The sequence below is a fragment of the Pelophylax lessonae genome (genome assembly GCF_965119305.1).
Source record: "Pelophylax lessonae genome assembly, chromosome: 2".
Lineage (NCBI taxonomy): Eukaryota > Metazoa > Chordata > Amphibia > Anura > Ranidae > Pelophylax > Pelophylax lessonae.
Window position 1 is genome coordinate 643773509 of NC_138769.1, and position 26578 is coordinate 643800086.

Genomic DNA, 26578 nt, shown 5'->3' on the forward strand with positions numbered 1-26578 from the left:
GGGGTATACTCCCTCTCCCTGCTATTAGTGCTCAGTTTTTTTCCTGCCTAGTCTGGAGTAAGGACCTAGTTCCTTGCTGGGATCTCTGGTCCTGGCAATTTGTTTCTTTTTAGATAGAAATTTTTTTCTCCTGGATTTTTCCTGTGAGATCTACAATCCAGTGGGCGACAGGCTGGATAATTTAGATCCAGTGGTCAGTCAAGTCTGGCTAGCGCACTTGCGACACTTCAGCTACGCGCTAGGTCGGCGGCTGGCCTGCAAGTTAAATGCCTCAAGAAGTCGTATACAAACCGGGTCTCGGCCCGAGTTGCCATGTTCCTCCTGGCTGACAGCCCCTTACTTTGATGGAGATAGGTTCTGTCTGGAGCAGTCCCCAACTGGTTCCTGGTATGGTGAGTAGCTGTCCCCCCCTCTCCCCCTGGAGGGTTTTGTGGTGGACTTGGGTCCCTCCTTGGGTCAGTCAAACCCCCATCAGGCACCCTCCTTTCATCTGTCCCTCATCCTACCCCCCTCTACAAGGCCTGGAGTCTTTTGTGTCCCAGGTGGAGGTGGCTTTCAGACGAGAGGCTAGCGAAAAGCACCAGTATGAAGGTGCACCCTCACCCGTATCGGAGGTGGGGGGGACATCTTCACTGGTTTCCGGACCCATGGACTTCCCTGGTACAAGACAAGTGGATCCACAAGTCATATGGTCCGGCTACAAGATTGTGTTTCACTCTTGTCCCCCAGCAATGTTTTTCCCTTCCAACTTGCGTCTGTCCCCTGATTGCTTACAGGGTCTGTTTGGGGCGGTACAAGACCTGTTGCTTCAAGGGGTTATTGCCCCTGTTCCGACTTTGGAATGTTTTCAGTGTTTTTTTTTCAAACCTCTTTACAATTGCCAGGAAGGAAGGCAAAGTGCACCCAATCCTGGACCTCAAGGCGCTGAACTGCTTTGTGTGGGTGCAGAAGTTCTGAAGTCCATTCACACGGTGGTGGCATCCCTGCATCAGGGGGATATTCTTGCTTCTATCGACCACAAGGATGCCTACCTTCACATTCCAATATGTGCCAGTCACCAGCGCTTTCTCCTCTTTGCTATGGGGGGGGAGCATTATCAGTTTGTGGTGTTACCTTTTGGTCTCTCCGCCGCTCCTCTGGTTTTCACAAAAGAGCTAGCCCCAGTGATAGCCTTGTTACGCCAACAGGGTATCGTGGTGCTGGGCTACTTGGACAATCTCCTTCTGCGAGTAGAGTCTCCTACTGCTCTGGGGATCACAATACGAACTCTGTGGGAGTTTGGCTGGATTCTGAATTTCCACAAGTCTGTGCTGGTTTTGTCAATAAAGCTAGACTATCTGGGCCTGCCTCTGGACTCGGCCTTAGCCAGAGTGCTCCTTCCTCAGGACAAACTCGAGAAATTGCAGGCTGCAATTCGTTTCCTGCTGTCCAGCAGATGGACATCCCTCCGGACTTGCATGCAGGTGCTGTACCCGATGGTGTCTACCTTCGAGACAGTTCCATTTGCATGGTTCCATACGAGGTCCCTGCAAAGGGAGATTCTGACCAAATGGGACAAGACTCCGCATATTCTGGACAATCCGATCCAGCTGAATCAGGGAACGAAGGAGTCCCTGATAAAGTGGTTTCGTTCTCCAGTGCTTCTTGTATTCCCCCTTGTTGTCCACAAAGAGCATTGCCGCTTTAAGAATGCTGCTGTCATTGCCGCTTTAATGTGACTGACGCCCCCTTGCTTCCTACATATACTCCTCTTGCTTCCCCATATCCGGACACTTGACAAAGGAGTGCGCATGCTCGACCACGGCATGTTGCGCATGCTCCGAAACATGTAGTGATGCCCGGATACGCCCACTAAGCCCAGACTGCCCGTGACGTCAGACGCTGCCGGCCGCCGCCACCACAGCTCTCTGCATCTCCTCAGCTGTCCCGACTCGGAAGCCGCCTGAGATCAGCCTCGGACCCCTCCCAGACGATCGGACCGCACCAGGACACAGAGAAGGCGACCAGCCACCTGACCATCCCACGGAGGGCACCACAGTGATTGTTTTTACTCGATCCCAGATGTGAGTTACTAATCCTGCTTGTTCTTAACCAATAAAACCTTTTTAAACTGCACTCCAGTGGCGCTTCTCCCCTCATCTTTTATGTTCTCCAGCGCTTCGGCTGGGCAAATCTTTCCTCCCCTTGTATTGGACCGTGGTCACCACACGGATTCCAGCCTGTCCATCTGGGGAGGCGTCCTCAGCAAGCATTCTGCTCAGGGAATCTGAACACTGGAAGAGTCCAGTCTACTGATCAATGTCTTGGAACGCCGAGCGATCAGACTGCGCCTGGACCATTGGACGGAGCGTCTTCAGGGATGTCCATTGTGCACTCAATCGGACAATGCCACGGCCATGGCTTATGTCACTCACCAAGGGGGCACAGAAAGTGTCCTGGTGGCTCTTTAGGTAGCCGGTATTCTAAGGTGGGTAGAACGGGTTGTTCCAGCCCTCTACGCCGTACACATTCCCGGGGTGGAAAACTGGCAGGCAGATTACCTCAGTCGGCAGGCATTGGACCAAGGGGAGTGGTCCCTTCATGCAGAGGTGCTTCATCAGTTGTGTCTCTGGTGGGGCATCCCCGAGGTGGATCGGTTGATGTCTCGGCTTAACAGAAAGGTGCAGAGGTTTGTGACTCCATCACAGGATCCTCTGGCAGATGCCACAGATGCGCTGGTGGCCCGTGGGGTCAGTATCGTCTGATTTACACCTTCCCTCCTCTCCAGCTTTTGCCAAGACTTTTACACAGGATCGAGGCAGAAGGGATTCCGGTCATCTTAAGGGGGCTCCAAGCCGGCCTCGCTAGGCTTGGTACGCCGATCTGGTACGGCTGGTCATGGATGTTCCTTGCAAGCTTCCTCTCAGGGAGTATCTGCTGTCCCAAGGACTGATCTTCTATCCTGCTTTACAGTCACTGGCTTTGACAGCTTGGCTGTTGAATGCCAGGTGCTGAAGTCTGAGTTGGTCATTTCTACACTGTTAAAAACTAGGAAATCTACAGATGGATCAGACAGACAGTGATTCAGGCCTATTCCATCAAGGGTCAGGTTCCTCCTTTCCCTGTTAAGGCGCACTCTTCTAGAGCGCCTAGTGCCTTCTAGGCTTTCTGACATCAGGCATCAGTGACGCCGGTTTGCAAGGCGGCCACCTGGTCGTCGGTGCACACTTTCACAACGTTTTAGAAAGTGTATATGTTGGCATCTGTGGATGCTTCTTTTGGCCGCAAGGTTTTGCAGGCTGCTGTTGAGAGGACCTGATCCTCTTTGAAGGTGTATTGTTTTTTTCAGGTGGGCTCCAGTTGTTTTGGTTGAGCTTCTGTTGCCTGGTTGAATACTGTTTAGCCTTGAGAATTTTTTTGTTTTTCCCGCCCCCCATGTTTAACACTGCTTTGGGATGTTCCAATGGTTAAGAATATTTAGGAGTGGTGCCCGTCAATGAATGAAAGAGAAAATGGGATTTTTGACTTACCGTAAAATCTATTTTTCTGATGTTCATTGAGGGACACAATACCCACCCCTTTGTGGAGTTGTACATTTTCTGACACTGCTTGTAACAAAACTGAGTACCTATAGCAGGGAGGGGGAGAATACCCCCTGGGACTGCCCATAGGCGTAGCTAGACTTTTTTCTCGGTCCAGTGTCCTACTCCTGTAGGGGCAGTATAACCCAATGGATAAGACTATCAGGAGTTGTGTCTGTCAATGAACATCAGAGAAATGGATTTTACAGTAAGTCAAAAATCCAATTTTTTCCCCATAAATAAGTATACCAGAATCTGATAACCCATCTGAAAAACAACTGTTAACTAGTTAAAGTGGTTCTAAAGGCTTAAGGTTTTTTTACCCTAATGCATTCTACTGTATACATTAAGGTAAAAACCTTCTGGGTGCAGCTCCCCCATCAGTCTAACCCCTGCCTTTATACTTACCTGAGCCCCATCTTGATCCAGCGATGTGCACGAGAGCAGCTGCTGTCCTGAGTCTCTCTCTCTCCTCGTTTGCTCAAACAGCAACGGGAGCCGTTGGTTTCTGCTGCTGTCAATCACAGCCAGTGAGCCAATAAGGAGAGAGGGGGTGGGGCCAAGCCGCACTTTGTGTGTGAATGGGCACACATTGCATGGCTCAGGAGCCTCCATAAAAAGAGGCTAGGAGGAGCCTGGACCGCCGGCAGGGGACCCAAAAATAGAGGATCGGGGCTGGCTGCTTTGTACAAAACCATTGCACAGAGGAGGTAAGTATGTCATGTTTGATATTTACAAAAAAAATAAAAATCTTTCCTTTAGAATCACTTTAAGCTTCAGAGCCATTTTATTTTTCAGCGTTGAATTAACCACTTCTGGACCTCCCGCCACAGTTTCCTATCGGTATTTGGACTTTAAATACCGGTGTTATGGCAGCAGATAGCTGCCATAACCCCGGTATTTTCTTACACAGCCGGCGGTCCTCTTTCACATAAAAGGAGGGTCCCAGTGGCGGATTTGCTGCAGGATCGATTTTATGGGCGGAGGGAGAGGTGCCCAACCTCCCGCCACTTCCCAATCGTTTTCCCTGCTTACTGGAACCGTCGGTAGCAGGGAAAACTATCCGGTCTGTTGCAGTCCCAGGCAGGAAGTCGATTGAGGGCAAGATGGCCCCCACTCGACTCTATGGCCTTGGAGGACCTGAGCGACGACCTTAAAGGGCCCATTTTTTTTTTTTCTTGCTCGGAAAAAAAAAACGTTTTTTTTTTTGCTTTTAAGTGTAGATGTGAGATCTGAGGTCTTTTTGACCCCAGATCTCACATTAAAGAGGACCTGTCCTGCTTATTTATATTACACAGGATTTTTACAATCCTTGTAATAGGAACCAAAGTGATCAATAAAATTTTTTTTAAAGGTACAGTGTAAAAATGAAATAAAGAAGAAGAAAAAAAAATCTAAAGGCTGCGTTCCTCTGAGCTCGTGCGCAAAAGTGAATGCATACGTAGGTCACGCCAACATATGTAAACTGTGTTCAAACCACACATGTGAAACCACACGTGAGGTATCGCCGCAATTGTGAGAACAATAATTCCAGCTCTAGACCTCCTCTGTAATTCTGAACTGGTAACCTGTAGAAATTTTTAAAGCTTTGCTTATGGAGATTTTTTAAGTACTGATGTTTGTCGCCATTCCACAAACGTGGGCAATTTTGAATTAAATTTGTATTTGCATAGCTGTTATTGCCATTTTCCATTTGGGGAAATTTCTCCACAATTCTGTGTCAACCTCAGGGCAATACAAGGGCAGGAAGGAAGGCAAGTCTTCCCAAATGAGTCGGAAACAACAGTGAAAACTCTAAATCTAAAAATAACAAACAAAATGTTTGGATTTTGGTACATGCACTGAAGACATGTCTGTGCCTAAACACTTCCATTTTAAAATGATCTCCCCATTTTAAACCAGATCAGTCAGAGCAAACATCGCTGACTGAACTTTACAGGGAGAGAGCCAATTAATTAAATTAGATTTTTCTAAAAGGTTTCCTCAGAATGAGAAATCATTGCTTTTTGTTTCCTGTACCTCCGCTTAGCACGGATATTATTCTGTTGCAATATGACTGATAAAAGTTTAGGCAGCTAGATCTCGTATCATTTCATTGGCCGAACTGTAGGCCTCACCGGCTGTCAATGGCCCAGGTAAATCGCTGATTTAGGCCCTGTTCACACTTGTGCAAGTTTGTATGCAAAAAGTTGCATGACAAGTCGCAGCCCATTGATTTCAATGGCACCCATTTTGACCTATGCGACTTAAAGTTGCCACGAAATTGAAAAGGTTCCTGCACTACTTTGATGCGACTTGAGTGTCAGCGTGTACAAAGTTGCACTCCAAAGTAACGCTGAAAATCGTGTGAATTTAGAGTCGCACTTATGTGAAACGAGCCTTCATCTAAACCAAATTGCCATTTGATAAGCTCAACTGTGCAAACCTGTGTTTGTAGGTGTATATCTACCTACAGGAACACTTTATATCTACCCAATCTGCTCTTTAGCCCCTTAATAATTAAAATAAGGGTACCAGTTCCCCTTAAGGTTTAGATTTTCCTACAGCTACTCCTCCAAAATAACTGTGATTGAAAGAAAAAAGGATATCTAATGTGAAAAGAAAAACCCCTGCTGTGTTTATGAGTATACTTTGTTTCTGTAGGAAAATAGTCATATGCATAGTCTGAAAGGAGCTTTGTTGAAGGTCAGGACCCTGGAATTAGGACCTCTGAATAGTGAGCCCTGACCCCTTGTGTCTCGTCATGTTCCTGTGTCGATGGTTATAATACTTAAAAACGTCTTTCTTTGCAGCGGAAATATGAAGTTGATTAAGCTGCTAGTAAGTGAGTATGAGAGCAGTTAAGCACAGGCTATAAATCTTGCTTCACAGTCCTCTGTCTTCATATTGTTCGGCTAATGATATCTGTGTACATGAATCCCGAGTACTGCTATGGCCATGAGACTGTAAAATAGGTCTTATGGTTAGTTATACTATGTGTGTATGATTTGTTGTGTGCAGTTGTGGAATTTAAAATACTCAGACATTTTTACAAAATGTACCATTTTTGAACAAACCCAAAAACACATATTGTATATATTCCAGTTTATAAGTTTTTATATGAAATAAATAGAAGGGGTGGTTTTATTTGTTTTCACTTTTCAGACGAAGAACATTTTTAACAAGTACAGAAAATTGTTGCTTCTGCCTAATGCGTTGTCATTTTTTGTGAGTTTAAAAGAAAGCACAAAATACTGTATCTTTATTGTGTCTCGTGAATCCACTATGTAATGGAGAGTAACAATGGTAGATATGTTTGAAATATCAGGATTTGATCTGTGCACAAGACCTCTTTACAATTCTCTGTGGTTGTTGGTAATTGGATCATGTAAATATACAGACCTGGAGTCCTCAGTTTCTGCTTATCTGAAAATTTGGAGACTATATGGGCTCATGCACACTGCTGCTCAAAAGAAAAAGCTGCTTTTACAGGCATTTGGGCTTTTATTTCTCTGCCTAAAAGCTTGAAGAAGCTTGTACTTTTTTGGTGCTCCTTTGCGCATTTTCATTGAGCTTATTTAAACATTTTTGGACATTAGCAGGTTTTTTTTCACAAACTCACCCCTTGCTCATTTTTCCTTTTTATATGAGTTTCTGAGCTTTTCTTTCTGCCTTTTCTGCCTTTTCACCCTTTTCGTGCGTTTTTGGGCTATTAGGCGTCTTTTCTACTTAAAAGCTCCTCTCAAAAACGCGGGTTTGGTGGGGTGTGTGTGTGTTGGGGGGGGGGGTCTGCCTGTAAGAGAATATGCCTATAAACTCTTGTCCCCTAGTGTTCATTGAAAGAAAAAGGAATTGGCAGCACTCCAGATGAGGTCATCCTAACGTGACAAAAATGACAAGGTAGATGCGTTTCGCACACTACACTGTGTGCTTAATCATTACCTGATTATTGTCACGTTGGGATGTCCAGTCACTAAATCTGGATTTTTGACCTCATCTGGAGTGCTGCCAATTCCTTTTTCTTTCATTGATATACACGGACGCGAGCTGGGGCGTGCACCGTTGTGTGCCATCAGGCATTTACACCACCTTGAGCAGTGAGTTTTTTTTCCTTTGATTGCATCCCTAGTGTTCATTGACACGTTGGCTAACATGGAGGGGCGTTTCCAAGCAGAAAAAAATGAGAGCTCAAAAAAGTTCAAATGCCTGTAGGAGCAGCTTCTTTGAGAGACACGGTGCATAAGCTCTATAAGCTAATGCACACTGCAGCTCAAAGAAGATGCTGCTACAGGCGTTTGATCTTTTTTATTGCTTTTAATTTTCTCTGTCTAGACACGCCCCTCCATGTTAGCCAATGTGTCTATGCACACTATAGGCGTTTTCAGGAGTTTACAGGAAGAAAAAAAACAATGGTTTTGGGATTTTATTCCTGCCTGTAAGCTCATATGCGTGTAAACTGAAAATGCCTATAGTGTGCATGGACACATTCGCTAACATGGAGGGGAGTTTCCAGGCAGAGAAAAATGAAAGCTCAAATGCCTGTAGGATCATCATCTTTGAGCTGCAGTGTGCATTCACCCTATTATGAATTCATGTGCTTTCCCAACTGTTAACATTATACACTATGCAGACTCTGCATCCCGCTATAGTGCTGTAATGAAAACTGCAAAGGGCAAAGTTACCCACATTTGTTTAGGGTTGGTTTGCCCTACCTAGCTGTTGTGGCTGGTAATGTACTTGTTCATAAAGCAATAAAAGATATAATGTGGGCAGAAGCTAATTATGCAGTTGAAATGCATGTAGATGAATTGTCTTACCTGCTAAATAATATGTTCAGCCACATTCCCAGGCCCTGATCATTTCCTTTTTTCCACCGCTTTTATGTAGTCAAAGCAATACTGCATCATCAAAATTGTAATTGGGCAGCCAAGGAACACAAATCTACTGATGGTTTCACCTGTGCGCTCTCTCTTCCAATCCACAGTCTTTTTGTTAGATTCACAGTGCCATGCAATACATTAAACGCAGATTGGCTTGCAGTACTGCCTCCTACAGATGTGCAAGTGACATCAAAAAAAGAGGTTTTTGGGATACATACCTTCTCCTCAGGGGTCTTTGGTCTGTTAATGTGACATGTAGGGTTCTCCTCCTCTTGTCCAACAATAGGCAGTCTTCAATAATGCAGAGAGCATCACTGGCATTCACTGCAGTATTAAACTGTGAGTGGTGATACATATTTGTAGGGGGGGGGGGTTGTCCATTACAAGTAAAACAAGCAGTATTCCATCTGTGCTCTAGTGTAACAGGATGCCAAAATATGATATGGCCAAATGGAGTGAGAGCCCTGATGAGAGGGCGTGTCCTTGAAAAACAAGCCATTATGCAACTTTGAGGGTTGTGCCTATGGAGGCAATTCACATTCTGATGGTCACATAGTTACACTTTGAATTATGACGTGAAAGCATATAAAGTTGTTTTGTGAGCACAATGCTTTTATTTAATAAGGTTTTGCTGGCTGTCCTCCCCCCCACTTCTGCCGAACAGGAACTGCTACACATGGATGTTACCATTCCCTGATGAACTGGCTGAATTGCAGCTGTAGAAAAACAGTGTGCACCAGGACAAGGAGGCACATATGCCAAAAGAAAAGCCCACATATGCCGTAACCTTTTCCTATTTTTACTATTTTTTTTGGACCCTGAAAGGCAAAGTCATAATGTGCTAGTATGCATCACATGGTAAACTTACCTTAAAATGAAGTCCTGTCAGCACTGCAGGTGCTCCCATCTTTATCCGATCTTCCTTCCGGGTTCGCGAACTCCGGCTGTGTGACTGGCTGGAGCCGCGATAAAGTCACTCCCCCACATGTGTCGGTAGGAGTCGCCGTTTACTACACAGGACTCTGAAGGAACGGCCTGGGTGGCTGTTCCTTTAGGGCGCATGTGTCGGTGATGTCACCGGCTGCATGTACAGTAAATACCTTTGAAAAGGTGCACGTTTAGGAGATATTTACAGTACCTATAGGTAAGCCTTTTTATAGGCTTACACATAGGTAAAAGTCAGAGATGGGAGTCAGGTAAAAGTCACAGATGGGAGTTTACTCCCAACTTTAGATCCTTCCCTCTGACCCTTTGTCATTAGGAAAGGAAGTGTGGGGAAATGTACCCATTTGGGACACAACAATGGAAGCCTACCCAAGGTTCTGTACTTTTCCAACTTTGTCCAAAACAAGAAAAAAAGTTTTTCCCGGCATCAAACTTTAATGCCAAGAAAAATTAATAAGTCAGTACATTGGTAGCTGATAAATTCTTCATCAACATTTCTACAGTCATGACTTTTTTTTTTTTAATATAATGCAGACATTTTCCGACACCGAAACTTCTGGAAAAAAAAAGCCTGTCATAAGGCCGACTGAAAAATGACTTGTCTAAATGCTATATTCCATTTCATGGGAACATATTTGTTCATATCAACACCTGTGATGATAGCTGCAAGTTGCTGTCTGTAGTAGTGTCAGGTTTAAACTGGGTTTACAGACTTTGGGGATTGCAATTAGATATATTTTCTCATTGCACTTTCAGTGCCATGACTTTTATCTTTCAACTATAAGTAAAGCTTTTCCTTCCACTTGTTTCCATTTATTTCTGACCGATGAGAGAGATTAGTAAAATATAGCATGTTTTAAGTTGATTAGTGATACAAAGTGAAAAGATCAGTTACTGGTGAAATCCAGACATGCGGACAACAGAAACTTTGCTGCTTTGTATGAGCTAAAACTTTGTATTCAGTACTTCCACACATAATAGATCCTACACCTCATGGATGAAATGTTCATGATAATAAATCAGCATGCAACTGTCATCTCAGAGTTCCAATTTGAAAAAGGGAGAAAGAAGCTGTTTATTGCAGACAGTTGGGTTGCTACTGTCACCCAAAAATGGAACTTCCGCTTTAGGTATTCTAACCCCCTGACATGCCACATTTGGTATGTCATTTTTTTTGGGGGGGGGAGCGGGTACCTAGTTTTGACAGGTACCCGCTCCCACTTCCGCTTGGAGCGCTGCGGCGCCCTGAACGGAAGTTCTCCTCTCCCCCTCCCTCCCTGCAATCTTCTGGGACATGTCAGAGGTCCCAGAAGATTGCCAGCCAATCAAGACGCGCAGCGCGACTCGCGCATGCGCAGAGGGTACCCGGCTGTGAAGCCGCAAACTGTCACAGCCGGGTGCCCACAGCAGTGATGCCGGCGCCGAGGGAGAGGATCGAGGCTTCGGGCGGCTGCATCGCTGGACCATTGGACAGGTGAGTGAAATGGCTGGAACTCCGCTTTAAGTGGAAGTAAACCACCCTCTCCTTTACAGCCTAGGAAGCTGCCATCTTAACCTCTGTTTGATCTGCACTTGCCATAGTGCTGCACATGTGATCAGCTGTAACATTAGCCATTTAATTGGCTTGACAGTTCGGTTGAAAACAACTGTCACAGTTATCATTTATGGCATGCCTTCAGTGCAACGGTTTTGGGAATCCGTTAAAGCAATGGGTTTAGTTCCACTTTAAGCTGACCATGTACTTTTCAACCTGCCTACACAATCTCCTTTGGATGTACCGATATACCATCAGCTATGTGGTTCAAGGGCTTGCCTGATTTGATACAAATTGAACAGATTGATTGTCTAGCCCTTATATTACATAGTTTTGGTACATATAAAGGAGATTGTACAATCGGATTATATTGTTTTCCACTTCAGACTCAAAAATGAAAGGGAAAAAAAGTAAATCCGTGCTTTCCAGGATAAAAGCCACCATCAAAGTATAAAGTATAGCTAAAGGCTATTTTTTGGCTCGTCCCCAGAAAAGTAAGAGGAGAAGTCTTCCAATGAGGACACTAGGTCTGGTCACCTGGTGCTCCCCAAGGAATTCCCTTAAGTTGCTGGGATTTCCTCTCATTTCCTGTGAAGTGAAGGGAAATTTCCCCAATATGACAGACATGGCAAAAAAAAATCTGACAATGGTTTTTACCCTCCCTTACCGTATCCAAAAGGAAAAAAAGGTTTTGTCTATAGTTTTATTTTAGTGACTGATTCAAGACAAACCACCTGGATTGCTCCCACTTAAAATGCTCCACTTGTAATGAGCTGCTTTCTAGAGGGTACTCCACAAATAAAATGAATACGTTATTTGATTTATTAATGACAACAGAGTATAAAATTGGGTTACACATTTATACATATATGTACAGTATCAGTTGTCCTTTGTATTTTGCATCGTAGTGCAAGTGGGTTGCATCTTCTTTCTGTGCTTTTCTTTAGTACAGTTAATGGGATTGTAAAAAAATCTTTAGGCCTAGCTATAGAAATACAAATCAGAGCGTCCATTACAATTTATTAGTGATACAGTCTGTAATAGATTTCAGCCTTAGCGAGCATGACCAAATCTTTCTTTGTGGTTCATCTTCTGCAAAGTTTTTTACGTATGGTGGACAGTGCAATGTTGAACAACCTCATACATGCAACAGCATGTATAAGCACATCAAGACCTTTCAGTATCAGAATGTCTATCTCCCAGCCTTCATAGTGGGGAGTCACACCATGCATAGCTTGTATTTTAGCAGATTGAAGTGATACTAAACGCACACTATTTTACTTTTTTCCAAATCGATATACAGCTATCATGTGACCAAGATCTTTCCCAGCCTGTCTCCTGGTAAACATAAGCAGGAGAAGCTTCTATTCCTCTGTTGCTGGTCAAATGTTCAAAATAAAAAAAAAAAACAGCCTTTGGAATACAGAGTAAAAATAAATAATATCAATTAAATGTTTTAAATTGTCATACAAATATATATTTGACATCAATTGTATCATTTGAGTTTGAATCATTTGTATCACTATCCAAAATCATTTTGTGGAAATAACATGGCGTGGGAGCTGATTTTTCAGTGTCACACCCCCCCAGCCTGTGTCTTAAAGTAAGAGGGAGGTAAAGCCACCATTATTCTACACGCAATATCCCACCCCATTGTGATTAGCTGGTTTGTGGGCATGGAAAAGGAAGAAGTGGGCTGTCATTTACCACTGTGTATGCACCCACATGTGTGACTCTATAGTCGCATGGACTGCTCAGATGTGATAAGAAGGAAATGCGCAGCATAGAAACTCACTGAAAACTGAGCATATGCAGAGTTGCCACCACAGCTGGAAAATCCCTAACTGAATTGGGGACATGGACAGAAGGTGGAGACAGAGAGCAGCAGCATCAACTAGGTTTTTTGCAGAATACAGAAAACAGTGACTGTGAACAGCATGTAGTACACCATTTATTCATAGTTTTATCATGTGAGATTAGTGACACTTTAAGTCTGAAACAATCTAATCAGGAAAAAGCATTGCATCATGGATGGTTAACATTGGTCATAAACTAGTAAATTTTCTAATGAGCATTTATACAAAAATTGATAGATTGGATGACTTGACTTTTTTTCAAAAATAGAAACTAAAAAAAAGGTTGCTTTACATTTGGTTTTGGAGTGAATGGACTTTCCTGAACAAAAACCACATCCACTGTTAGAAATTTTCTTGTACAAGAAAATGTTTCTATCTTGCTCCTTTCAATTTTCTTTTCACTGCAAAAACAAATGTGATTTTGACCCCGCTAACTGTCGAGCTGTGCAGATATTTTGTTTACCTTTTTGTTGTGGAAGCCTTGATATAATTCGCTTTAACCGCTTGCTGACCGCCCGGCTCGACTGTGCCGTACCTGTACAGCAATCTGCGGGAGCGACCCCCCCCCCCCCCATTAGCCAGAAGGGAGGCTAATTCACGGGTTTGCGGCCGCGATTGCTGCCAGGCAACCACGATCGCTCCCTGTTGAGAGAGCGACGGTCTGCTGTTGTAAACACAGCAGACCATTGTTCTCTCTCTCAACACAGAGCTCCTGTGTTCTTCATATTTAGGAACACAGGTCTCTGTGTTGATGTCACAAGCCCATCCCCCACACAGTTAGAAACCCCCCCCCTAGGCTCACATTTAACCCTTTGATCGCCCCTGGGTTAACACCTTCCCTGCCACTGTCATTATTACAGGAACAGTGCATATTTTTAGCACTGATTACTGTAGTAATGTCACTGGTCCCCCCCCAAAAGTGTCAAAAATGTCAGTTAGGGGTTCGGTCTGTCCGCCGCAATGTTGCAGTCCCACTAAAATCGCAGATCGCCGTCATTACTAGTAAAAAAAAATAAAAATGACCTAAATCTTTCCCCTAGTTTGTAGACGTGATCGCTTTTGCCAATCAAAATACGCTTGTTGGGATTTTTTTTCCCCCAGCAATGTAGCAGAATACAGATTGGCCTAAAATGATGAAAAAAATTAGATTTTTACATTTTCTTTTTTGGGAATGGTATATAGCAGAAAGTAAAAAATATTTTCTTTTTTTCAGAATTGTCAGTGCAAAAAAATAAATATCGCACAGGTGATCAAATACCACCAAAAGAAAGCTCTATTTGTGAGAAAAAAAGGACATCAATTTTATTTGGGTACAGCGGCACACGACCGTGCAATTGTTCGTTAAAATAACGTAGTGCTGAATCGCAAAAAATGGCTTGGTCCAGAAGTGGTTAAAGTACGACCAGCAGCATTTTGTTTTATTTTTCATACCAGTTAACAGGGCTAGGTGTGATTTTATGACTTCTTACCACGTAATATGCTCTAGCCTAAACAAAAGGTGTTTAACCTGCTAGCGCCTGTCTCCCAGTGTTCTTTGCTTTCTCCAGAAGCGTTTAAAAACGTACTACAACAGTGTTAGTGGCTGGGTAATAATTCTCTGCAACAATTACCACCCGCTGGAATATTTTTGCACTTCTAATTCAATGTTATTAATAATGAATAAAATTGCAATTTTCCTAGCACGCTGGGGGCAGTAGGGAATCATTCCAATGAATATTTCAGCATGTTATTTTAATCATGGTTCCACCATATTCATGTGTGTCATATTTTATGCTTATAAATTCCAGGCTGCCGAGGGACCCCATAGTCATTAAAAGGCAAACTGTTTATTGGAAGGTTGTTCTTTGATTTACAAGCCTTGTTAAAACCACTGTAAAAGAAAGCAAGCTGTGTGTCATTAATACTTGTAATTTGATGCAGCATTAGTAAATGGGATCCTCATGATTAATGCTTTTTAGCAGTATGAGAAGTAATTTAAATCTGGCTACCTCAAGATGTTTAACATGTTAATACAGAGCCCAAGTGTCTTTATTTTGCTTATTGGTTTGCATATATAAAAAAAGAAACTCTGATCCACTAAATGCTGTTTCCATCTTAACTGCCAACTTAAGATGCATGACACTTGTGCTCCATGCTGTTCCAAAGGGCAGTGATGGCCATGTGTCACACTGCTCTGAGACTAGCATGACACCTTAGAATAGCGGAATGGCAGCTTTGGGCAGTGTTTTTTTTGGTTTGTAAGTGTTTCTTAAATGTGTGCGAAGGTTTTCCTGTTTTAGGGTGACCATACACTCTTCTGTTTCTGTATTCAGAGGATCAGGACCTGTCTCCCTTGTTTGCCAGCAAATAAGAACCTTGTAGAAGTGGAACCAAGTGGTACTGAAACCAAATTTGCATAATCTGGGACACAATGACTTCAGCTGCTAGTTGATTTGATAGACTTGTACTCCTAGCCATCAATTTCATAGTCTTCTCTTCCCCTGCTCCTGCAGTGCAGTTGTGCTAAGGTGTGCTCTTAGAATCCATTGACTGGTCAAACACACCCCCTTGCTTTCTCTGTAATACAAGTCTGTGGGAGCACACTTTGGATGAGGGGTGTGGCTGTTACTCAGCTATGCCAGCGCAGAGCATTGCAGTGTGAGGACAGAAAGCACATTATCAATAAGAGAGAAATTAGTCAAAAACCATAACATAAGTCAGTTAAGGACTACAAAGAGATAAAAAGTTAAGAAACCTAATGCAGGCTTTAAATATACTTTAGGAATGCAGTCTGCCCTTCCACCGTGAATGTCTTGCTTGGTGGAAATAATAATAAACAGGTAACTGAACAATAGTGAATTTTCTGTTCACCATGCCTTCTTGTGCAGGAAAACTATACTTCCGCTAATCTTAGGCTGGCCATACATGAATCCCATTTTTTTTTTTTGGTCAGCCCACAAGGTGTGTTATTGTACTCTGACAGTGGGGACTCCTCCACTCTCAGAATACACGGATCAGTGTTGCAATCGATTGGCTGCAGGTGCTGGTTGAAAAAAATAATTTGAACAGTCTTGCTCCAGTTGAGCCTGAACTGCTATAGATGGATGGAAATTTTGCTGGTCCCTGCTGAACCTGCCAAATTTCGATCCATCTATGGCCAGCTTTACAGCACCCAAGATTTATTTAAAATCTGAGTTGGTTTTGTTTAATGAAGATGCTCATATTCAGGTTCTTTTTTTTTTTTTTTTTTTGAAGAAGAAGAAAGCTCCTCATATGAAGAATGCACATTGGCTGTCTCTGGTGGGCACTTCATGTATAGTTGCTTGCCATGCTACTCATTTTGCTTTAGTTTATTTAGTCACAGACCTGGAGCAATTGTTCTTACCTAATTTGCAAATATTTGTGCGGCATTCTTAACTTGTGATATTGAATTGGCAATGACGGCCAGGAAACTAGCAGTTTCATCTGATCTGCAGTGGCAGCCTACATACCCTGAAAACTAAGCCTACCCCACCTCCACCTAAAATCTGTTCCGCAGCTATTACCTTTTGTAAAACCTCCCCCTCTCTTTAGACTGTAAGATTCAGGAGCAGGGCCCTCCTATTCCTACTGTATTTAACTGTATTTTAATTTTACTGCCCCCCCCCCCCTCTACATTGTAAAGTGTCGCGCAAACTGTTGGCGCTATATAAATCTTGTATTATAATAATAAAGTGCCCCATCCCTCCATGGTGGTGTGCAGAAGTGAACGCATACATAAGTCACGCAAGCATATGTAAACTGTGTTCAAACCACCACACATGTGGGATATCGCCGCGAACGTTGAAGCAAGAGCAATCATTCTAGTGCAAGACCTCCTCTGTAAATCTAAACAGAAAACCTGTAAAAAAAATTAAATTGTTGCCTATGGAGATTTTTAAGTACTGTAGTTTGTTGCCATTCTATGAGCGTGCGCAATTTAAAAGCTTGATATGTTAGATATCTACTTGGCATTACATCATCTTTCACATTATACACAACAATTGGGGTAAATATTGTTTTTTTTTTTTTAATTCATTAAAGTGTATTTTTCCCCCAAAAAATTGCGTTTTAAAGACCACTGCGCAAATACTGTGTAACACAAAATATTGCAATGATCACCATTTTATTTTCTAGAGTCTCTTTAAAAAAAAATATATATATATATTATAATATACACTGCTCAAAAAAATTAAAGGAACACTTTTAAAACACATCAGATCTCAATGGGGAAAAATATCAAGCTAGATATCTATACTGATATGGAATGGGTAATGTGTTGGGAATGAAAGGATGCTGCATCGTTTGATGGGAATGAAAATTATCAATCTACAGAGGGCTGAATTCAAAGACACCCCGAAAAACAAAGTGAAAAAATGATGCAGCAGGCTAGTCCATTTTGCTGAAATTTCATTGCAGCAACTCAAAATGGTACTCAGTAGCTTGTATGGCCCCCACGTGCTTGTATGCATGCCTGACAACATGAGGGCATGCTCCTAATGAGACGACAGATGGTGTCCTGGGGTATTTCCTCCCAAATCTGGACCAGGGCATCATGAGCTCCTGAACAGACTGAAGTGCAACCTGGTGGCGTTGGATGGACTGAAACATAATAGTCTAGAGGTGTTCTATTGGATTTAGGTCAGGCGAGCATGGGGACCATTCAATGGTATCCATTCCTTAAATCCTCCAGGAACTGGCTGCATACTCTTGCCACATGAGACCGGCCATTGTCATGCACCAGGAGGAACCCAGGACCCCCTGCACTTGGGGTCTAAAAACATAAAAGCACAATACACTTTAGGGGGGGGAACCTTTGGGGGAATCAAAAATGGAGAAAGATCTGGTAGTCTTGGTAGAGGATAGACTAAGCAATAGCATGCAATGTCAAACGGCAGCTGCCAAAGCTGGCAGAATATTAGCATGCATAAAGAAGGGGATGTATTCCAGAGATAAAACTATAATTCTACCACTTTATAAAACTCTGGTCCGACCGCATCTGCAGTATTCTGTCCAGTTCTGGTCGCTGGTCCTCAAAAGGGAAGTGTTGGAGCTGGAGAGAGTCCAGAGAAAGGCAACTAAACTAATTAGGGGATTGGAGGACCTTAATTATGAAGAGCGTCGACAATGGCTTCATTTATTCTCCCTGGAGAAGAGACGCCTGAGAGGGGAGATGATAGCAATTTACAAATACCTCAATGGTGGTCTCGGCATAGAAAAAAAGCTATTCAGTCGCAAGGATTGCATGAGGACGCGAGGACACACAATGCGATTAGAGGAGAAGCGTTTTAACCTCAGGCAATGTGGGGGGTTCTTTTACTGTTAGGGCTACAAGATTGTGGAATTCTCTACCACAAGAGGTAGTTTCTGCGGGAAGTATGGCTACTTTCAAAAGACTCTTGGACATACATCTCAAGGATCAGAACATTCAGGGGTATGAGAGATGATTATGGCCACACACACCTACACAGGTGGAACTGGATGGACTATTGTCTTTATTCAACCTCAACTACTATGTAACTATGTAATAATGGATATCTCCTGATTTTTTTTTTTCCTCATTTTATTTTGCAAGGAACCCTGGCCCAAAATAGTTTCCTACTACTATCATAACCTACCACCAAAGAACAACCCGAAATAAATGATCCTGCTGATTATTGTAGCGATACCACATATGTGTATGTTGTTGTTGTACCCGGAGTACAGCCCAGAAACCATTGTGCACATTTTATCCTGCCTAAAACACACTGATACAAATTAAGAAAAAAACAAAACCCTGTCCAGAAGATACTGACCTTGACCTTTCACCCAGACACTAACCCTGAAGCTGACCTAGATCAAACCTTTATCCAGGTATTTTTTTTTTCTTTCTTATTTATTTTATTTTTTTCTGCACACATTTTTTTTCTATCTCTGCATTCACAGAGACAGAAAACACAGAGGGGGGCAGGCTTCACAGTGGCTGATCACTGTGATAGCCAATTAGAGGCGATGACAGTGATAAGGTGACCCAGAATCGGACGTTCCAGGTCTAGATCATTAGAATGGGGCCCAGGGCTCTCGGTAAGAGATACGCAAGATCTAAATATGCAGCCTTATTTAAAAAGCCCAGTCCAGTGGGGCGCATATTTTGTGTACAGTCGACATGAAGGGGTTAAACTTTTAAACAGAAAGTTCCAGAAAAGGCCTGGTCAGCAAGTGTTTAAACTGTGGTGTAATGGATGAATAAATACAATTTCTGTGATTTTACATCTTCAAATTGAAAACAGTTCTGTTTTGCACTATGGTGTGCTATGGGCACTATGCTTCCCACTTGCTTTACAATGGTGAACCGACATGTCCCCAAAAAAAAAAAAAATCATAGGGCTGCATTCATCTTGTTTAGAGTGTTCAACTGAAACTCGTGAAACCAAAGCTAGAAATGTTTAACATAAAAAAAAAGCATCATCTAACTAAATCCCTCTTCCATTTCAGTCAACTCCATGATTTCTGGCGACTAGACTATTGGGAGGATGACCTAAGGCGGAGAAGACGTTTTGTGCGCAACGCATTTGGCTCAACTCATTCAGATGCCCGCTTAAAAGCTGCCATTGAATACGGTTAGTACGCTACTCTGTTCTCAGTCTCTATATTAAATTGAGTTTGTGTGGTCAGGGTTATTTTTTCCATAACTTTTGGATTTACTTTAGAAAGTTGGGAAACATGCAATTTTCTTCTTTTTCACGGCAGAAGAAAAAAAAAAAAGGGTTCACTTTTCAGAAAGCAGATGTGCAGACGTGTTTGTCTTTTTGAAGTTTGGACACATGGAGATCGGCATATGAGAGTTTCAGTTGACCTGTCCCTGTTTAAATGTGCCTTTTACACTGATGCTATTTCTATTCCTCTTGGTGATTCTAATGAGTTGACTAATTTATGAGCTTGTCATGTGAAAAGGATTTGGTACAGTTTGATGTACTTTCAGCGTCTGGTGTTGGAATGTGATTAATAAAAGAGCTAGAGGCAGGGAGAGTTTCTTTTTCTTGGTAATTAATTCCTATTTATTTCTTTATTCAAAAGCAGTTTTTACTGGTTTTAAGTTCATTTCTCTACATTATCAGTTTTTACCCTTAAAGGAAACATGATCTTCTTCGGAAAATGCTAGTTGCCTAGCTGTCTGCTGCTTTGGCATGCTTGACCTAAAGCAAGCATGGAAATCCAGAAAGTCCAAATTCCTGATCTAGATGCCATTCAGATCAGTACATCAGTACTGAATTCACTGGATCAGCATGACAGCCAGGAAACTAGTGTTTTCAGGTGGACAAGTGAACAACAGCCATACAAAAACGTCCTCAGTAAGGTTTTATTTAAATGTAGTGTATTAGGAAAGTGCATGAGGACATCTGTCCTTATACTTTTATCTTGTTCCTGAGGATTACATGAGAAAGAATCTTGCATATTTTCTGTACTTAAAGCTAAACTCCAGGCACACTACTAAATGCTCAGATAAAGAAAAAAATAGGAAATGGTTTTACTTTCCATAAGATTTGTTTTTACAATATATCCATCCAGAGATTTACACTACCCTGTCACATAGCACACCCTGATGGATGGCACCACTTACAGTTTAGGAATGCAATGGTGTCTCTCCCCATCCCCAGTCTTCTGTCTGGACAATGACAGTGCAGCAGCAACTAATGAGGTCATCACTCTGCTCTCTCATTCTCTCAACATGTCAACACATTTCCAAGCAGCTCCCACTCCTTCCTCTTCCCATCTAAATACTACTGTACAGGGCATCTAGGAGGCAGATATCATGTCAAAGTCAAGTGCGTTTACTAGATGCATTGAAAAGAAATACATGTTACATGTCTTTTTTTTGTCACCTTGGAGTTTAGCTTTAAAGTAAATCTGGCACAAGTGTGTATAGTTATATTAGATGGTATGATGGAAAAAAGAATAGGCCGAGAACTGCAAACTTAGTGTCATAATCATTAGTAGATGCAGAGATAGGTAGCTGAAATTGTGTATAATGTTCAACTTTTCCTATAATTTTTTGAGATTTGCTCCACCTATTCTGGCCTGCCAAGCTCCACCCATCATATTAGTAACTCACGAAGGAGGTGGTTGGACCAAGCATAATTTTTACATGAAAGCTTGAAATTGGGTGTAATTTTAGTTGTTTGTAGTTCTGTATTTTACATTATTTTTGACATTCATTAATTACATATGGATATACATTTTTTACCCTATGCTCAGTTTTTCCTGAAGTATAATTACATTTGAGATCACATGCCATACTAAAGCCAATTTGTGGCTTTACAAAAGTTCCTTTCAAGTTCTGTACTCTACCTGCTGAGAAGCAAAGGAAATGCTGCTCCTGTTGTCCACATTACAGGACACTGCTCTGATGCTGAGTAACCCCTGGCTAAAGCTCCTTGCAAGACCAACCAGGACTGTGGATCTCCTGGATCCCCCCTCAGCACTAAATGGTTCCTACTGCTGATCTGCACATTGCTACTCTATCCAGTAAAGGGTGGAGGTCAGAAGAAAGAGCCACTGAGCACCACTGGGTACCAAGGAGAACACTCCTGGAGGTGTCATGCGAAACTTTAGCCTCGGATTTCTAAGTATCAGAGCACTGTTCACCACCACAGGTAGCAGAAGAGATATGTATATGCTTCTTTGTAGGTACAGTGCTTTTAAATAACATTTTTGAGTTTTAAGTAACAAGTGATTAAGATCAACCCATGCTGTGTGATTCACCTGCTGCCTGGACTGCTTGTGGATTTGAATCCTACAGTCAGCCAACAGACTCATACATCACATGTGTAATGTATTGGCCTTTCCTTTTTGTTGAGCAGCTGCTGAAATTTTCCCCCATGTTGGGAAATCTCTGCATTTGATTTCAACCCTTGCAAGTGCCCAATAATTTACCCGTTTATAACTTGTTTGATGGACAATGCTTAGATCACATGTATATCTTGCCAACATTGGGCTGTTATCTAGAAGCATAAGGGTGATGGGGTCCTCATGAATACAAATCCGTGAACACCCTGAAGACAAGATAAAGTGAGATCTTTCAAGTAAGTTACATTTGTAGAATTATTAAAGTGACAATAATTTTCTTTTTAAATGACAAACATGCCATACTTGCTTGCTCTGTGTAGTTGGTTTTGCACAGAGCAGCCCCGATCCTCCTCCTCTCGGGTCCTTCGCCAGCTCTCCTGGCCCCTCCCTCCTGCCGAGTCCCTCTATAGGAAACAGCTTGCATTGGTGGTACCCGAGCAGGTGCACTCCTGAGCAAATGCTCTGTGTGTCCATTCACACACAGGGCTGCGGCTCGGCACTGGCCATCTCTCTACTCATTGGCTCACTGGCTGTGATTGACTGCAGCGGGAGACCTGCTGCTGTCTTAGCCAATGAGGATGGAGAGACCCAGCAGAGTGGAGGCTCCCGTGCACTGCGGTGGAGAAAGATCAGGCTCAGTTAAGTATTGGGGGGGGGGGGGGGGGTCTGCTGCACAGAGAAGGTTTTGTACCTTCATGCATAGACTGGTAAACCTTGAGCCTTTACAATCATTTTAAGCAAAATGTTGTCTTATTAGTATGAATGAATCCCCTTTGTGAATGCAGATAATACATGTGTCCTCTATAGGCATGTACGGTTTATCTGAAGACCAACTATAGCCCGTTGACAGTCGCTCAACCTAGCCAAAAAATGATCTTTGGTTTGGATAGCGTGTGGAAAGGTTAGAAACTCTCTGTAAAATATCCCACTGCTATTGCTTTGCATAGCATTTGGGCAGGAAGTGGTAAAGCCTCTAGGAGTCGTACTTTAAAGCTGAGCTCTAGAAAACTTAAAAGACCTCCTTTGCAGTTGGGCTGCATCGGCCCTCCCAAGGGTTGACTGCCTGTTTATGCCTAGGGGATTAGGTACATCAGTTTTACTTACCTGATCCTCCACAGGCTTGTCTGCACTGCTAGACTGGTCCCTGCAGCCTCTTCTCTCTTGCGCTTAGGTAGTCTAAGGTCCTCTGATGTCATCAAATCCAATGCAGGGCCCATAGTCCTCCACTGGATGTGAGGACACAGAGGGATAGTCCACTTGCTGGAACAGAGGGGAAGGCCCTTTGCTGGTGGAATGGAGGATCAGGTAAGTTATAAGTGCTATTACCATCTCCTAGACAGAAACGAGCAGGTAACCCTTGCAGTGTGGGGCAGTGCAGCTCACTGCAAGGTAGGACTTTTTTTTTTTTTTTAAATATTTTATTGAGTTATAAAAGTACAAAAGTACAAATAGTCAGCAAAAGAAAGCATGTATAACAAAAAAAAATTGCTTACAGAAACAGCATTGAAAACCGAGAGAGCACAGGACAACTACCCAATGCGCAGCGCATGGAGTTTGGTGGAGACCTAAAGTGCAAAGAAATAGGTGGTATGTATGAGAAGAAAATAGGACAGACATGAAGGAGGTAGGAAGCCTCAAGGGGATCACAACTAGTCGGGTCAGACAGGTCCTCAGTGAGGCCCATACCCTGGGTGACCGACACCCAGGGACGGGAAGCAGGGGAGTCATCCAAGAGAGGGAATGACTAAAAAGCCACTAAAATGTAAAGAAGAAGAGGGGAGCCAGTCGACCGGGCCTGCCCGGTAACCACTAAGCGCCCAGCACAAGATAAGGAGGAGTAGGGAAATAAGGAAGGGGGAGAAGGGGGAGAAGGGATAGGCGAGGGAGGAGGGGAGGAAGGGAAAGATGAGGGGTGGAGTTGGGAAAAAAAGGGGGGGAGGGGAGGGGGGGGTGAAAAGCACAGTGAGCGGCGTAGCTGAGGGACTGTTAAATTCAGCGACATTGGGTCCCTATTGACAAAGGCGGGAATATTCAGGTGTGGAGGTGAAGTGGATCCAGCACGCCCATTTTTTGTGGTGTTTAGAAGGAGTATCTCTCGCAATGTAAATAAGCTCCTCCATCTCCGCCACCTTTTTGAGGCGTTGGAACCACTGCTTGACGGTAGGGGTGCGCGTAGACTTCCAAAGCGCAGGGATGCATTGCCTAGCGGCATTCACCATAAGTATCGTTAGTGACTTAGAGTAAGTTCTACTGGAAGTAGGGGAGTGGTGCAAGAGATATTGGGCAGGAGTGAAGGCGATATCAGATTATCATAACCTGCGTGATAATCCGGTGAACTTCCTTCCAAAAGGAGGTAAGGCGGGGGCAGGACCAGAAAACGTGCAAAAGTGTGCCAGGTTCAGCCAGGCATCTCCAGCAGGTCTGCGAAGTAGAGGGGAAGAGCTTGTGTAGCAGTGCAGGGGTATGGTACCAACGGGTAACAAGCTTGTACCTGGCAAGGTAGGACTTTTAAATGTAGCATGTTTTTAAATGGTGACACCACAAAAAGATATTCGTGGAAAATACGCTGGTCCTATAGAATTTTATAGCAATGACAGGGTAAAATCATGGCTCAATCCACAAAATGGCTTTCTCTGCTGTGAGAAAATGACAAATAAACTTTAAAGTAATGGCTGCATTATTGTCTCATAAACCTGCATAAGACATTATACTCAGCTTGCTTCTTTACTAACTTGTCACATATCACTTAGTTTGTGAGCAAACTGTTCTGAAATATTAATGCATGAAAGCGAAGTCGGCAATCTCCGCTGTGGCACTGATTAAAGGCGTCAGCCTAAGTAAGTGTGATGGTGCATTTCAGGAGAGAGAAGTCGGCCCCGGTCTAGCACAAACACACAGCAAGGATGACAAAATGAATCAGATCTATTTGGTCTGGTGCTAGGAAGGTTCAAGGAAGACTGCAGCTGACAGGATTTCCAGAGTGCAGCTATGTCCCTGCTCACTGCTTTATGACCTTGAAGACGAATTCCGTAGAAGATTTACCTCTTGTGTACACCTAAATGAGTATTGATGGCGCATTTCTTAAAGCATGCTGATACAGTCCGCTGTACACAATGCATCAGCCATGTGTCTAGCCAGGCATGGTACCCTGTGATTTACCTTTTGAAAGGTCTTTTTTTTTTTTTCCTGGCAGCCTTTAATAAATCAGCTGTTTTTTGTTTTTTTTTAATCCTGATATACAGTAATCTACTTAAACTTTTAAGTACATTTTTTAACTAGGTTGCTGGGTAAGATTTTGGAATTCAAAATCGCCATTTTATCAAAGCCCTCACTTACAGAATACATAAATGCCACACTATAAATGTTATGTTTAGTGGAGGGTAATTGTGGTGGCAAGATCTCTGAAATACTGTGTCTATTTTAGGCTCCATTCACACCAATGCGTTTTTTCATGCTTTTCACAGAAATGCAGGACATTTTATAACCTGGGTTCCTATGGAACACGTTCACATCAATGCATTTTTGTGCCTCTGCATTTTTAGAAAGGGACAGTGATTTTTATTAAATGCAAAACAGTGCTTTTTTTGTGCTCTTGGTTCAATAAACTTCAGTGGCGTAACTGCAGAAAAGCATCAAGTGCAATTTTGCCACCTAATCTGCCCAACAACAGATTTAACAAAAAAAGCATCAAAATACAAGTTGAGGTAAAATCACGTGTTCAAAAAGCACAGCAAAAGGATCTGCAAAAGCGTTTAAAAGCAACATGCATAGAATCGAGCCTTTTACCTGACCTTAAAATGCTTGTAAACCTCAGACATAAAAGCATATCCCTCTATAGTGTGTGCTTGTCTCAGCTAAGAGCACTAAGGTGCCATTTACACCCCTGAAACACTGCTTTTGGGCGACAGGCGTCCTGCGAGTTTGTTTGCGTGATTTTGCTGCGATTTGCCCAACAACAGATTTAAGAAAAAAAACATAAAAACACAACTCGAGGTAAAATCGTGTTGAAAAACCACAGCAAAAGGAACTGCAGAAGCGTTTAAAAGCAACATGCATAGTTGTGAATCGAGCATATCCCTGTATAGTGTGTGCTTGTCTCAGTTAACAGTGATTCTGTTTGCGCGATGATGTCGGGCGACAGTCACAACAAAATCGCCACACGATTGGGGTACCATTAAAAGTAATGGGATCACAAGCGCATCCTGGGATTTGCGGCGATTTGGGAATTGTGGGCAGAATCGCTGCAATTGTGTCATTTCTGTCTGCTGCTTCTTTCCTCTGCTATCAGCATAAATCACTTCTGACAAGTATTCCTGACACCAAGAGAAAAATGGTGTCAGGGGAGGGAGCTCTGCCTCAGCTCTGTTCCCGTATACTGTGTGAGGGGTTGTGTCCCTTACCTCCAATCAGCTCTCCTCACTGAGCTCTGCAGAGTGTAATTTCAGCTCTCCGTCTCCTGTTTTCTGAAAGTAAATATGTAGTTTTAAACACCCAATGTTGCGTAAAGGTTTTTTAAAAAAAAAAAGGCACCTCAAGATATGAAGAGTTCATGATTTATGCATCAAATATTAGAGGACCAGTTTGTATTCTACATCAGAGTCCTTTTGTCTATTATTTTCCACCATCAGTAGGAAATATCAAAAAGACTGCTTCCATGTGTAAATTACACACAGAAACTTGATTTTTAATGCATCAATATATAGAGCAGGGTTTCTCAACCATGGTTCTATGGAACCCTAGAGTTCCTCCAGAGGTTGCTAGGGGTTCCTTGCGCAATGAGAAATTTCTGCCTCTCAGATAAGTTAATCTTTTTAGCGATCTGTAAGGGGATAAATCTTCCAATTAACCACAATTGTATGGACCATTTTCCCCACTGTCCATCATACTAATGTATAACGAGTTGTAGCTATAGTAATTTTTAGCAGGTGTTCCCTGAGACCAGAAAGTTCTTTTAGGGGTTCCTCTGTGCTGAAAAGGTTTAGAAAGGCTAATATAAACTAT

At 42.8% G+C, this 26578-nt stretch overlaps 1 protein-coding gene across 5 annotated transcripts in view; it reads left to right on the forward strand.

Annotated features, from left to right (window-relative positions):
* NBEA (neurobeachin) overlaps window positions 1–26578 on the forward strand; it is a 1052497-nt gene that overhangs the window by 740281 nt on the left and 285638 nt on the right. For all 5 annotated transcript variants that reach the window (XM_082246613.1, XM_082246612.1, XM_082246614.1 and 2 more), the window contains one exon: window positions 19226–19350. In XM_082246613.1, coding sequence (XP_082102739.1) covers window positions 19226–19350 — 125 coding nt within the window. The remainder of the gene's footprint in view (window positions 1–19225; window positions 19351–26578) is intronic.